We start from the raw sequence: 15,135 nt of genomic DNA on the forward strand, positions 1-15,135 counted from the left end.
TCGAACATTTTTAAAATCATGAAAAACAATTGAGTTCATGAACATTTTATACTATTTACAAACATTCTTTTGAAAATTGGGTACATTTTTAAAACCCTTTTTATTGAATAGGCGGATATTTCTAGAATCAATGAACTTTTTTCTTGGAAATTTGTGGAACATTTTTTGAAATTCATGAATATTTTTTTGATTTAACGAACAATTTTTGAAATGCGTGACCATTTTTAATCCGCGAACATTTTATGAATCAGCAAACTTTTTCTTAAGTGACAAACAGTTTTTGAATTTTTAGGATATCTTTAATTTCATGAACATTTTTTAAATTGGCCAATGTTTTTCAATTTCATTAACATTTCTTAATACATGAACTTTTAAAAAAAATTGAACATTTTTTGCTTTCCCAAACATTTGTTTTTAAAATGGCGTACATTTTCTGAATATGCGGACATTTTTTGAAAATTGCAAACATTTTCGGAATCCACAAAAAAATATGAATTATGAAACATTTTACTTCAAATTCACCTTTTTAGTTTTGCAAAAAATGCCGAAGTCCAAAATTATTTAAAATTGAAAAAAGGCGGAAAAGGAAACGAAAAAAGAAAATAGGCCGCTCGGACATAGGCCGGCCTTAACATGCGCGCTATGTCTTCTCCCTGCGCGCAGAGTGCAGTATAAAAGGTTACCACTACATGGGCCGGCCCATGCAAGGATTTCTCTATGTAAAATGTTTTTTTAATCATTTATAGGTGGCATCGGTAGGTAATATTTTACAACTTTAAGGGTAATTTCGGTGACGTACCGCCAGAACCAAAAGCCCATTTATTATTATTAGGTATAGGTATAGATTTGTCCTTACCAGCAATCGTCCGTGTGTGACAAGTTCCGCTCCGTCATCTTCTACTATCGCATTGATCAGTTACGTCGTGTAAAACTGTATCCTGGGAAATTCCTCGTGTGGGATATTTTCATCAGTCACATCCAAGTTATTTAAATAGAATGTCTGCACAAACAATAAAAGAGGCATCAAATAATTGTAATTATCAGAGACATTGACTGGCTGGTACATGTGGCCGATGGATCCGTGCGTGCAACGCTAACCGCCACGAGCCGCCGCGACCCATCGTCCCTCTCCCTGTCGCTGCCGGCGAGCGTTGCCGGGAAAAGCCCGCTCGGCATCGGTGGCGGCGGGGGCTGCGAGGGGCTGCTCATCCTGCCAGAGGCACAAGGCCATGCGAATCAGCGGAGTCGTTGGCTGGTGCGGCACGTACGGCACACGCAACATGCATGTGAGCTAGGTTCGATCGGATCCCAGCGTCGCGGGCTGGCGGCCGGACTGCTGCGGGGCGGTGGCAGCCGGCTGATCCGAGGCAGCGGGCATACGTGGTGTCTCCCAGCGTGGATCTGCAGTGCACGCGCAGACGTCGGCCTCCGGGGTGAAAGCCTAGGTTTGATTAGAGTTGGTTAGGCTAACTCCAGCGCAGGACCCCATACGGACGTCCGCATCTGTCTTTTGGACGTCCGTTTGGGTGCGATTCGGCGGATGTCCGGGCGCGGACATGCGCTCGGAGCATCCGTGCCCAACGCGCACGAGGCGTCCTGACTTCAAACGGTCCGTCTCCCCGCTCATGCTTGCCCGCCACTGCCGCGCACCGCGTCGAGCTCGCCAGTCGCGCTGCCCTGCTACTCGTTTGCGCCGAGCTCGCCCGCTAGACACCGCGCCAAGCTGCCCTGCTACTCGCCCACACGCTAACCTGCTCGCCCGCCGCCGCGCGTCGGCCTGAGCCGCCGTCGCCGCGCCGAGCTTGCACACGCCCCGCGCAGAGCCGCCGTGGCCGCGCACCGCCCCGAACCGAACTTGCACGCGCGCCGCCCTCTGCCGCTGTGGTCGCGCCCCGCGCCGAGCTCCCCGGCGGCCCCGCAGCCCCGCGCTTGCCGGAGCGCGCCCGCCCCGAGCTCCCGGGCCGCCCCGCGCTCGCCGGAGCGCGCTCGCCCTGCCTCGTAGCCCCCCACCCACCGCAACGCCGCCAGAGCGAGCCGCCCCGAGCTCCCCAGCGCGCGCCGCCTCTGGCCGTGCTTGACGCGCCCGCGCTCCTGCCGTGCTCGGCGCGCTGGCCTTCCTGGCCGCGCCCTATGCCATGCCAGGCTGCTCGCGCGGGAGGCCACGGACTTGGTCCGGCAGTACGCGGAGGAGCCGTGGTCCGGCGTGGAGTTGTTGTTGCCCGCGCGTCCAAGCGCCTGGTCCTGAGCTCGCCGTCGAGCTGCTGCACAGGTAGCTTGCTAGCTAGCTAGCACCCGGCTGCTGCTGCTGCGCATGCAAGCACTAGCTAGCTAGATGCATGACGCTGTGGCGAACGCGGTGACGGAACGGCGGGCTGAACACTGCGGCGGGCGTGGGGAGCGACGAGGTCGCCAGGAGCCAGATGCATGGGTCTGGATTTGGGGTTGGACCGGACTGAAACGGACACCAGCGGACAGTTTTGTCCGTTTGAGTATTTCCGCTGGACCGTTTTTACCCTAAACGGACAACCCCGGACGATTTGGGGTCGTGCGGTAGAGTTAGCCTTATATCTGGCAATGGTGAGAGTGAAAACCCAGATTCTGGCTTTAGTGGCTGCATCGGGTGACGGCGTCGCTTGAGCGTCGCTCTCTTTCTGAAGGCGTTGTTGTTGAAGACTTCGTCGTCCATGTGGTGTCTTGATATGGTCGGTGCAAATATGGTCATTGTTGTAGTTTTAATGACAGTTGATCTAATTGCTTTGGGACTTTTTTCTTTATTCCTCGCCTACACATAACTTTGGTCTTATTATTTTGCTAGCTGCGGACATGTTCGTGTGTTAGTGTTGGTTGTGTGTATCTTAATTATGTAGAAGCCCGATGTGGGCTCATCGTGTTTTATATCTTCTTGATGTTTTATTTTAAGTCAATAAAATACACTCTTTATCGGAAAAAGAATGGTCGATGGATGCATATTTTACCTGAATGAACGGCAGACATCGAGATAGATTAGACTTCGCTACCTCCAAGCAGATCAGCTTTAACCCTCTTTGCTGCTATTAAAATCTCCGACCTTACATAACCTGACAAATTGTGCAGATGAATTATGTTAGGGTTTGTTAGTAGCGCGCCCTAGAAATCTGTAACGAAGTAGTCATTTTTCATTGTTGGGGCAAACAAGTCGTTGCGCATATAACAGAAACGATCTTGGCAAGCTGGCATATAGAGGACCTGGTTCAGTTTCTTTCTCAAATGCATATAGAGGACCTGGTTCTGTTTTCTTTCTTGCAGGGCAGGGCACCCTCCATCCAGAAAGAGAGAATGATTTCCAGGTTATCTGGTTATGTATTTTTCTCATATGATCCAAATTGGATCGGGTTCCACTATCATCAGATAATGGAACAAAACATGGAGTAACATAGTCTTGGCGCTAGAAAAACACAGAAACGAAAACCGCACAAAACGAAACACCCCATGTTATCACCCAGCAAAGGGTAGCCAACATGCCGCATGCACCGCTACCAGGAGGGGTGAAGAACAAAGTTTTAAACTCCCTATCATAGAGAAACTGAAAGTTCTCAAAGGCCACATGCCCTCCAACTTAGAGTGGGAAAGGGGGGAAACCACACCCTTTTACCCCTAGATCACCGCACACGCAGGTGCTCAGACATAACAAAAGCAGCCATCATCACTTTTTTTTTGCCTCCGCTCGGGTTATCTGCTTATGTATGCACCAGGTTTCACAATACAGAAAAGAGAGAATTATTCCGGCCACAATATATATGTGAACTGGACAAGCGACGATAAAATATCACTCTTTTCTTCTTTTAATTACCCTCTTGATACCAAGACGCGCCAGTTCAGATCCATGGCCAGGTATCTCTGCAGCTGGTGATGAATGGCTATCTTGAGGCATATCGGAGTTAGGGCAACCAACATCAGCATCCTCAGTTGGAGCTGTGAATTTGAAGAAATGTGAAGGTTAGCCTAAAAGATATATATCAATTAAGCAAAGTGACCTGCAGCACCAAGACCGCTACAGTCCTCAAATATATCACCCAAAACAGCTCCTACCATTATGATTATGCTTTGCTGGTAGTCTTACCTGGATCTTCATATAAAGGGCGTTTTCCCTTCATATTCCAGCTTACTCCATCCTGATGCCTAATTCCAGCAAACAGTATTTTCAGTTGATCTCTCACTTTCCTGGACTCATTCTTGACCTGTTGCTGCGACTGGTTCTCGAGGTCTGCCAAGGCAGCTTGGTGCCTCTGGTTCTCCTCTTCCTTCTTCCTTGAAAAACTTGTCAAAACATATTCACAAGCCGTTGCGAAGGATGAAACCTTATCCATAACTAGCGATTCAATCTGAAAAAGAATACGTTTATGAAACCTTATCCATAACTAGCGATTCAATCTTCATACTGATAAATAAAGATCTTTTTCGTTCACCGACCTTACCTCATCTATGGTCATAGACCCGGTCTCGGCGCATCTAGATTGGCTTCTGTTAAACACATTTGATGCGCCAGCAACATTGTTCCTGTTCGCGGGGTTCCTCTGATAGCACACCAGTGCTTCGTGACGTGGCTTTCCATGACAAACGATCAAAGGTTCATGTGAATATATGATATAACACACACAAAAAAAAGTTCAGTATTTGGTGCGTAGGTTCTATTTGTCATTACCAGCAATCGGCCATATGTGACAAGTTCTGCTCCCTTGCGTGACCTCGTGTCGTCTTCAACTATCGTGTTGATCACCTCCATCGTGTAAAACTGTATCCTGGGGAATTCGTCGTGTGGGATATTTCCACCGGTCACCTCCAAGTTATCCAAATAGAACGTCTGCACAAACAATAAAAGAGGCATCATGTATAATTATCAGAGGCATTGACTGGCTGGTACATTTCGCCGATGGATGCATATTCTACCTGAATGAACGGCAGACATCCAGATAGGTTAGACTTCTTGCTACCTCCAAGCAAATCAGCTTTAACCCTCTTTGCTGCTCTTAAAGTCTCCGACCTCACGTAACCGGACCAATTGTGCAAATGAATTATGTCAGGGTTTGTAAGCGCGCCCCAGTAATCTGTCACAAAGTAGTCATTTTTCATTGTTGGGGCAAACAGGTACGTTGCCGCGCATATAACAAAAGCAATCTTGAATTTTGATATTTCTGCTTTTGTCATCTTTTGGCCCCTGACCTTCTTCTTCACAATTGCAACCATGGGACCTATGTCGCGCTCCGATTCGGATATTCCGAGAGTCTTTCGGATCGCTGCTATCACATTCTCAGGAACACCGTGTTGTTCACTCTGCACCGGTGCGCCGCCACATGGAATTCCCAGCACAGTTTCCACATCTTTATCATGGAAAGGTATGTCCCTGCGGTAACCTGTGATGATAGAGCTTGCTTCCTCATCAACTTTGCTTAGCAGCCACATGAGGAAGTGCCGGTTTGTCCTCATGAGCTTTGGCAGGAGAAGCAGGCCCCCAAAACCAATCTCCCTCACATAACCTTTCTTCTCTTCATCTAATCCATGGATCAAGTTGTACATTTTCTTCACGCTGCACCTTGAACCGATGCACGTGTTCTTTTCAAGTCCTTTGTCATGCTCTCCGATTTCTGAATCAAACTCTGGCTCAGCTACCCCTCCAGGAACTCCTCCTTTTCCATGTCCATTATCATTTACTCCATGTCCTTTACCATTTTTTTCAGATTCTGAATCAGGCTCTGAATCAACTCCTTCAGCATTTTCATCAAATTCTGAATCAGACTCTGACTCGACTCCTCCTTCAGCATTTGCATCAAATTCTGAATCTGAATCAGACTCTGACTCGACTCTCCCTGCAGGAACTCCTCGTCCTTCCTCTTCTGATGAAGAACAGAGGTCTATGCAGTCATCCATCCCTGATGCACGAATAGTTTCTTTCTTCTTGTGCATTGCTACACGAATAATCTGTGTTATATCAGTAAACCATATTACTATTCAGGTACTTCCTATATACAGTAGTAAAAAAAAGAGTATGCATAACCATTGTGGTAAAACCAGATACATCTAATAGGAGGGGGATCTGAATGACACTCCCGAAAACACTAAAATCAGACATTAAAATGTTGTATTGCCTAATCCCTCACTATTTAGACCATGGTATCGAAACATCGATGTCTCTTTACTGAATATAAGTAGGCTTTTGCCCTAGATTGAAACCAGAGAAACTCCTCAGAGCTTAAATAGTTGTAGAAGGAGAATACTGATTCAAGGAAATAACAAGCCATCAAAGAAGATACTAATGCAATATATTCTAGCACCCTCGGAGGGAAGAACTAACCGGGCCTCTTCAGCTCAGTGGAACCGCTGGAGCTCCTTCTCCATGTTCCCAGCACAAACACAAGCACACGCAGGGTATCCTTGAAGAAACTGGGTGGGCGAGGTCTTCAATGGAGCCAGCCGTGTAGTAGGTGCCCAAAGGACGGGAGGGTTTCATCGGGAAGAAGCGCGGAGAGTGGGCGACGGGACGGGTCACTGCGCGGTCACGGGGTGAACCTAGCTAGCCACGGGAGGCACGGTATGGGGCAACAAGTTATGAGGCTCGATGGAGATTCCATATTCGACTCATTCATCTAGCCGTTGGGCAAACACATGAATCATTCCTTTCACGTACAGCTCACGGCTCAGGCCGCCAAATTCACTGTTCACTGTTCTGACCCTTATGCGAAACTTTAGCACGATTTGACCCTATTTATAAAAAAAAGTTTGAATCTAACCTTTTTTCTACTGTCATAGACGTTGACGGTAGGATATAACAGGCTACCGTTATAGTCAATGGCGATAGGCAACGATTGGCAAGTGGCTACCGCCACACTTGATGGCGGGTAGGACCTGGGCCGAAGTAAATTATAAAGAACATGTGTTGCCCAGTAGTACCAAGCTGGTTCACTGGCTTGCTGGCTAGAGCGTGCAGCTTAGCAGTAAACAGTCCTTGGGTTTGAGTATTGTCAAGGACAGGTTCCTTTTTGTTTATTTTTTTGCCCAACAATAATTTTAAAAATAGCCAAATCGATGTTACATATGGGTTACTATCAAAAACATTCTTTTGACCATGTAAATAGCATTTATAAGGAATGACAGGAGAAGATCTTTTCTATTTTCTAAATACAATCACAGGATGTATGCTTCCTTATGTGCAAGATATGATGGCATCTTCATTCAACATCTTCACGGTCCATGGGTTACCATGCCACAATTGTGTCCTACGCTTAGTAAAAATGAAAAAACTAACTAGCCTAATTGATGTTAGATATGGATTATTGTCAAAAAAATCGCTTATCATTTAAAGGAAAGTGTGTGTTTTTAAGGAATGGTAGGAAAATATCTTCTCTCTTTCCTAAATACAATCACATGATGCCAAGGAAAAAATATGTTTATTTCTTTTGCTCAATAAAAATGAAAAAACTAATCTAATTAATGTTATATATGGAGTATTGTCAAAAATAATTGCTTACCATTTATAGGAAAGTGTGTTTTTAAGGAATGATAGGAAAATATCTTCTCTCCTTCCTAAATACAATCACACCATGTGTGTTTCCTTATGTACATGATATGGGTAAGACATAAGAAATGTTTTTCTTTTTCTTTATTTTCTTTACCACAGTAAAACTACGTCTGGATCACTTGTGTTAAAAAATGTTTTGTGTATCACTCTCACATATATGTGCACTTACCATTTCAACATGTGTGCAATCTAGTTAATATTCATGTATGTGTTTTTATAATTTATGTGAATATTTGAATCAAATTCTATATTTTTTTTGTTCACGACACAAACATGTGTCATGTCATATGTACCCACACTTTAAATGACATTGTAACATTCACTCGATGGTAGCATATTAGTTAACACAATTGTGGCACGGTAACCAATGGACCTTGAAGATGTTGAATCGAGATGCCACCATATCTTGCACATAAGGAAACATGCATCCTGTGATTGTATTTAGAAAAGATCATCTCATGTCATTCCTAAAGAAAAACTTTCCTTGTAAATGATATTTACATGGTAAAAAATGTTTTTTTGATAGTAATCCGTGTGTAACATCAATTTAGGCTATTTTTTCATTGTTACTAGTAAAGGTGCCTGTGCGTTGCAACGGGATGATGTTGTTGTAACATTCTATAAAAAAGACGAAGATCAAGCATAACACAGTATTAAAGAATGACAATAAATAAATGAAATACTGAAAATATAGAATCGGTCCATATATAGGATGTATCACATAAACATAAATAGAACATAACTACTTCTATCGACTCTTGCCGAGTCCAATATGAGTATAATAAATCAGAAACAACATCTTTTTCACACTGAACAACACAGCAATTATATGAGTAAATTTGCCCATGTGTTGCCACGGTTGTTTTTTTACTTTATTTTTAGGCCATGTAGAATTTTGCACAATGTATTCTCTAAACATTCCAAATAGTATGAAACTGATAATTCAAGAAGTGATGTCACATAACCAGCCATACCCAACCGTGGTCCAGATGACCTGAATTTCATGAATTATTGCCATGTAGAAGAATAACCTATCATGTGATTTTTTTAATCCTCCTAGGAGCTTGCCCTTTCTTTTGAAAAAATAATATGGATTTACCTATCTCAGTTCAGTAGAAAGATATGAGTTTCTACTAGATTATGTGCAATCTGGATGCATGTGATAGCACTGTCGCAAAGTGGCAAAGCAAACAACAAAAGGACAGAAGGGAGAGCATAATATGACATTTAGGCATGTTACAATACTGAGATTAACAACATCCATCCCATGCCAAACAAAATTAGAATGTGCTAAACACAATTAACATACATCGCTTTATTGCAAGGTAGTCATGACCACAATATGGTCGTCGCTTCTCCCTCTGGCATTGCCGCTCGCCCATCAACCAAACCACGGCAGAGACACTGGCTATAATCGCTCACCCAGCAAACACCCACGGCAGAAACACTTATTATAATTGCTTGTCCTGCAAACACCCAAAGCAGAGACACTCTGTGCAGGTTGTATTAGATAACCTTGTGCGGGTACCTTTGTCAGATATGAATGCCTATTCCAATTAAAGAAAATATCCATTTCTTTCGGAACTCGCCCAGAAAGAGTTGACAGACAGAATGGTATCAAGATTTACCAAAGTGTCACCTCACAACTCCCTGGTTGACACAAAACAACATGTTAGGATAGATCATGCCGTATGTGCATTATTCAAAGAGCTAAATGATATATATATATATATATATATATATATATATATATATATATATATATATATATATATATATATACAGAGTAGAGGCACTCTAAGTTTCACATAGATTTACATTCCAACAGGGGTTCCAAAGGAAAACTAATTAATTTTGATAGAACTCAACTGTCAAATCAATGAAGCACAATCTTCCATTTTCGTAGTTCAGTATCAACCATAAGAACCTAAAACTGAAATGACTGAACTCAGAAATCCAACAGTTTTCTACATCAACAACTCACATGCATCCCATCTCAGAAATATTGTAGCCTGTCCTGAAAACTAAAGCATGTGTGGTATTTGTTGCTCTGTTCATAATTAAGTGTATTGTTGCATGCTTGTCTTGAATAAAGGGATAAATGCAATAATATGTGTAGCTGCGTAATATATAGGAAAGAGTGGCGATCTTAACAGTGAAAAGGGAGAGCTTCTGAATTAAGTACAAGATTGCATCATCCCTTCTTAAAAGTATTTTAGCTGAACCTGACAAACTAACAGGGGCACTACTTATGCCACCTAACACCCAAAATTACAGAACCAAAAAGATGCAGTATGCATTTTGGATCAATTCATATCCTAATGATTTAAAATATAGCAGTCGTGCTTAAAAGAACATAATTTATTTAAGTTGTAGTATATGTAGCAAACATGCCCGTGCGTTGCAACGGGCGAAGAAAACGACATTTTCAAATTTAGCGAGAACTGTATGTATTTGCAAAATGCAAAAGATCAGCTAAACAAATGATCAGAGAATAAATGGGTTTTCTATAGATCAATGTTCAAGTTTCTGAAGGAGGTTATATACATGTTGTTGAGATGAAGATCTGTGAGGATGTGGCATCTTCCATATTGCATCTCAGAAACTTAGATTGGACCCTGAGAACAGTTTGTTTTTCTATTTAGGAAAGGTTAATTAATTATTTTCCCGCAAAAAGGTTAATTATTGGCTTCTTCTTTGTTGCCGTTTCATTGTGTGTTGGAGCTTTTCTTCAGACTACAGGGAGAAACCAAGATATGTGCTTGAACTGTTAATTTAAGTCTTTTCTACCAGTGCGTGTTGGGTTTCGTAGTAATTTCAAAAAAATTCCTATGCACACGCAAGATCATGTGATGCATAGCAACGAGAGGGGGGAGTGTGATCTACATACCTAGTAGATCGACAACGGAAGCGTTTGGTTGATGTAGTCGTACGTCTTCACGGTCCGACCGATCAAGCACCGAAACTACGGCACCTCCGAGTTCTAGCACACGTTCAGCTCGATGACGATCCCCGGACTCCGATCCAGCAAAGTGTCGGGGAAGAGTTCCATCAGCACGACGGCGTGGTGACGATCTTGATGCACTACAGCAGCAGGGCTTCGCCTAAGCACCGCTACAATATTATCGAGGACTATGGTGGCTGGGGCGCCGCACACGGCTAAGGAATAGATCACGTGGATCAACTTGTCTGTTTCTGGGGTGCCTCTGCCTCAGTATATAAAGGAGCCAAGGGGGAGGGGGCCGCCGGCCAGGAGGAGGGCGCAGGAGGAGTCCTACTCCTACCGGGAGTAGGACTCCCCCCCCAATCCTAGTTGGACTAGGATTCCCCGAGGGGGAAAGAGAGAGAGGGGGGCCGGCCACCTTGGGCTGCCCCTTTCTCCTTTCCACTAAAGCCCATTAAGGCCCATATGGCTCCCGGGGGGTTCCGGTAACCTCCCGGTACTCCGGTAAAATCCCGATTTCACCCGGAACACTTCCGATGTCCAAACATAGGCTTCCAATATATAAATCTTTATGTCTCGACCATTTCGAGACTCCTCGTCATGTCCGTGATCACATCCGGGACTCCGAACAACCTTTGGTACATCAAAATGCATAAACTCAAAATATAACTGTCATCGTAACCTTAAGCGTGCGGACCCTACGGGTTCGAGAACAATGTAGACATGACCGAGACACGTCTCCGGTCAATAACCAATAGCGGGACCTGGATGCCCATATTGGCTCCTACATATTCTATGAAGATCTTTATCGGTCAGACCGCATAACAACATACGTTGTTCCCTTTGCCATCGGTATGTTACTTGCCCGAGATTCGATCGTCGGTATTCCAATACCTAGTTCAATCTCGTTACCGGCAAGTCTCTTTACTCGTTCTGTAATACATCATCCCGCAACTAACTCATTTAGTTGCAATGCTTGCAAGGCTTAAGTGATGTGCATCACCGAGAGGGCCCAGAGATACCTCTCCGACAATCGGAGTGACAAAACCTAATCTCGAAATACGCCAACCCAACATGTACCTTTGGAGACACCTGTAGTACTCCTTTATAATCACCCAGTTACGTTGTGACGTTTGGTAGTACCCAAAGTGTTCCTCCGGTAAACGGGAGTTGCATAATCTCATAGTTATAGGAACATGTATAAGTCATGAAGAAAGCAATAGCAACATACTAAACGATCGGGTGCTAAGCTAATGGAATGGGTCATGTCAATCATATCATTCTCTTAATGATGTGATCCCGTTAATCAAATAACAACTCTTTGTTCATGGTTAGGAAACATAACCATCTTTGATTAACGAGCTAGTCAAGTAGAGGCATACTAGTGACACTTTGTTTGTCTATGTATTCACACATGTATTATGTTTCCGGTTAATACAATTCTAGCATGAATAATAAACATTTATCATGATTATAAGGAAATAAATACTAACTTTATTATTGCCTCTAGGGCATATTTCCTTCAGTGCGATCATCTGCAGTTTTGAGTTACTGCCAGCTACATCTATGTGCTTCCGAGTTTCCTTGTGCATTGCTGGAGAACAACTTAATGTTATGTTTCTTTTTATTTTGAGACTTCATACTGTAGCTGCAGTATCAGGTATCTAAAATAGTTAGTGTATACAGGATACAAGTACAAGAATCCTGATGTTTCATTATAACTGTAGCATCTACTCCAAATACTGAATGATGGCATTACCTTGTCAAATACTGAATTAATGCAGCTACTTTTGGTTTTTCAATAGTTAATTGTCCTGACTAAAATAAGGATTTTGACATTGGTTATAGTTTTGCGGCAACTTAATGATAGGCTGCAATTATTAATCCAAAAAATATATATTGGTGCTAGAGCACAATAGCTGTGCACAGGTACAGAAAAACAATTGGCATATACACGATACAGAAGAAATTAGAAGTAACTAGTACACGGGGGCAATCAACATACAAAGCTCATGTTCTTCGAAGAAATCTGCAACCAATCAAAGGAGACGGAGAGGGATGTGAGAGCTCACCCACTTGCCTGACACAAGAAATAGAAATTTTCTTAGTCTGCATATTCGGTAAAGCAATTACAGTGAAGTGTAACATTCCAACTCTATAAGACCAGTTTCTTGGAAAACATTGTTCAACATATGTTGTTTAGAGTTATTATAGAGTTTAAAAAGTAAGTAAATTTGAATTAGCAAGATGAAAGCCAATTCTACATTGTAATTTTATAAGTCCAAAACATTTAGACGATTCCATCAAATGTATAGCTCAGGACTGAGCTATTATCCTTTTGAGACATCTCTGCACACACTCGAATGCTGGCTTTGCTTGTGAAAAGAATTCTTGTTGGCATAAAAAAGATACAGTGGTAAGGGAACTTACCGAGTAGACATTGTAGTTCCATAGCCCAGGATTAATTGCCAATCATGAATCATAGGAAGGGGGTCGAGGAATCAATATCTTACCCAAAAATCCAATAGATGAAACGTTCATGCATGGTCCTGTATGTAACCTTTGTACCTCTCCATAACGCAATATAGCATCACACTAAGCCAGCCAGCAGCAAACAAACCAGCTTTTACCTGTCAAATTCAGGTCCCAGATAAATCCTCCCCTCACTCGCCGTCCGCCCCTGCTTGTCCTCCACATGAGATTAGCAGCAGCTGCATCAAAGTAGTAGCAGTATCAGCATCAATCAACAAACAACAAGAAAGCAGCAGTATAATATGCAACTAACAGGAGCACACCAGCGGCGCACAACATACAGAGCAGTCGTCCCTCTCCCCTGCCCTCCCCGCACCAGCAGCGCACCAGACCATCCTTGTCCTCGTCCATCTCGCCCTGGGAGTCCCGCACCATGCGCTCCCCGACCAGCGCCTCCTTTGCCAAACGCCGCCCACTCCCGCGAACGTCCGCGCCCTATCTCCTCTTCATCGGAGAAACCAACAGCACAGCCTCCTGCCGTGCCTCCCCCTCGTTTCTCTCCTTCCTCCCGGTTTTCTCTCTCCCTCTCTCTCGTCCTCCCTCCTTTTCTTTCAGGAGCACGCCGGAGCAACCGTGGTGCCGCCCGGGAGAACCCCGATGCCTTGTTAGTCCCGCCGCCGCTCGCCTGGATCCGGCCGCCTCGGAAGTTCTGCGCGTCCAGCCCGTCAGCCATCACTCTCCGCAGACCTCACTCGACTGGATCGAGCAGGAGATCCGCCTGCCGCCCCGCACGCTCATTGACCGCCTCGATCTGGATCGATCGGGGAGGAGACCCTGATGAGTTGACCCTGCTCAAATTAGCCACAAAAGGAAAAAAATCGTGGGTTGAATCCTCTAAAATGCAGGGTCTTTTTTGTAAAAGCGAAACGTTTGCTCAGTTTAGCCACTTAAAAGAGGAGTGCGGGTTGAATTCTCAAAACCGAAGGGGCTTTTCTGCATAAATTCCGACGACGTACTACCAGAAGCAATGCGTGGTTTATTAGTAGAGAGATTGGGCAAAAAAAATTAACAAAAAATATTTGTCCTTGGCAAATATCAAACCAAAGACCTATGGTCGCTAACGTGCACGCCCTAACCAGCCAGCCATCGAAGCAGTTTAGTACTACTGGGCGATCCACATTATTTATAGCATTTACTTCGGCCTAGGTCGCCACTTGCCAATCATTGCCACGTCATTATGTTGACCAAAAGCCTACTGCCAACGTCTATGATGGTAGAAAAATGGTCAGATTCAAACTTTTTTACGAATATGGTCAAATCGTGGTAAACTTTTGCATAAGGGTCAGAACAGTGAATTTGGCCGGCTCAGGCCAACTCCAACGCTAGATCCCATTTTATCTGTGTGTGTCCACACTTTGAAGCAAACAGACAGAAAATGTGACCCAAACACATACCCCATCCCATTTTTTGGTCCCTTTGACCCCATCTCTCGATCAAATTTGGTCGTGATTTGGGTCCAAAGTGGACACAAACCGGACGTTTGCTACGTCCCCGTGTCCTGCTGTGTCCATTACATGCAGATGATGACCCGTCTTTCATCCGAACAAATGGACCCACCACCCACCACACCGCTCTCTTTCCCTCTCTTCTCCTTTTTTACCCACCACGCTAGGCCAGTGGCTGCGCCACGGCGCTCAACATGCAGACGAGCAGTAGCGAGGGGGATGCCGGTCAACCCGAACGTTTAAGGGCCATTTGAGGGGTCCGTCTGAATCAAAAATCGTGACCGGGCAATGACCAGGTGACCTGCCCGGATGTATAAGACGGATTTTAGAGATCAGGCTATTAACCCGGTCTCTTCGGCTCAGTGGAACCCTAGTGCTCTTTCTCCGTCTTCCCAGCACAAACACAAGCGGGGGGTCCTTCAAGAAACTGGGTGGGCGAGGTCTTCAATGGAGCCAGCCGTGTCGTTGCCCAAAGGACTGGAGGTTTTTATTGCGAAGGGGCACGGAGAGTGGCGACGGGACGGGTCACTGCACAGTCACGAGGCGAACGTTCAATCCTTGTACCAGCTCGTGGTATGAGGCAGGCTCGATGGAGATTCCAAACTAGCCATCCATATATTCGACGCGTCTCGTCTAGCCGTTGGGTTGCAGCCGCTCCATCG

At 44.5% G+C, this 15,135-nt stretch overlaps 1 protein-coding gene across 2 annotated transcripts; it reads right to left on the reverse strand.

Moving 5' to 3' along the window:
- Positions 1–3,454: 3,454 nt before the first annotated feature.
- On the reverse strand, positions 3,455–6,561 carry LOC125538421. Of its 2 annotated transcripts, none has more exons than XM_048701685.1 (6): positions 6,329–6,561; positions 4,927–5,942; positions 4,682–4,840; positions 4,455–4,583; positions 4,100–4,361; positions 3,455–3,951 (listed from the first exon to the last, which is right to left on the reverse strand). In XM_048701685.1, exons 2-6 carry the CDS (start codon positions 5,938–5,940, stop codon positions 3,806–3,808), a joined length of 1,710 nt encoding a protein of 569 aa, XP_048557642.1. In that variant the 5' UTR covers positions 5,941–5,942; positions 6,329–6,561; the 3' UTR covers positions 3,455–3,805. The 2 variants fall into 2 exon arrangements, with proteins under 2 accessions (XP_048557642.1, XP_048557637.1); XM_048701680.1 differs by having other exon boundaries at positions 4,927–5,955.
- Between the last annotated feature and the right edge of the window lie 8,574 nt (positions 6,562–15,135).

This window comes from Triticum urartu, chromosome 1 (genome assembly GCF_003073215.2).
Source record: "Triticum urartu cultivar G1812 chromosome 1, Tu2.1, whole genome shotgun sequence".
NCBI lineage: Eukaryota > Viridiplantae > Streptophyta > Magnoliopsida > Poales > Poaceae > Triticum > Triticum urartu.

What these genes read in the sequence shown, in the direction of transcription:
- LOC125538421 (XM_048701685.1), bottom strand. Translation starts at nt 5,940, where the DNA reads ATGCACAAGAAGAAAGAAACTATTCGTGCATCAGGGATGGATGACTGC. An exon ending in GGTCTATGACCATAGATGAG is followed by an intron (nt 4,362 to 4,454) that starts GTAAGGTCGGTG and finishes ATTCTTTTTCAG; the next exon opens with ATTGAATCGCTAGTTATGGA. An exon ending in CCCTTTATATGAAGATCCAG is followed by an intron (nt 3,952 to 4,099) that starts GTAAGACTACCA and finishes TCAAATTCACAG; the next exon opens with CTCCAACTGAGGATGCTGAT.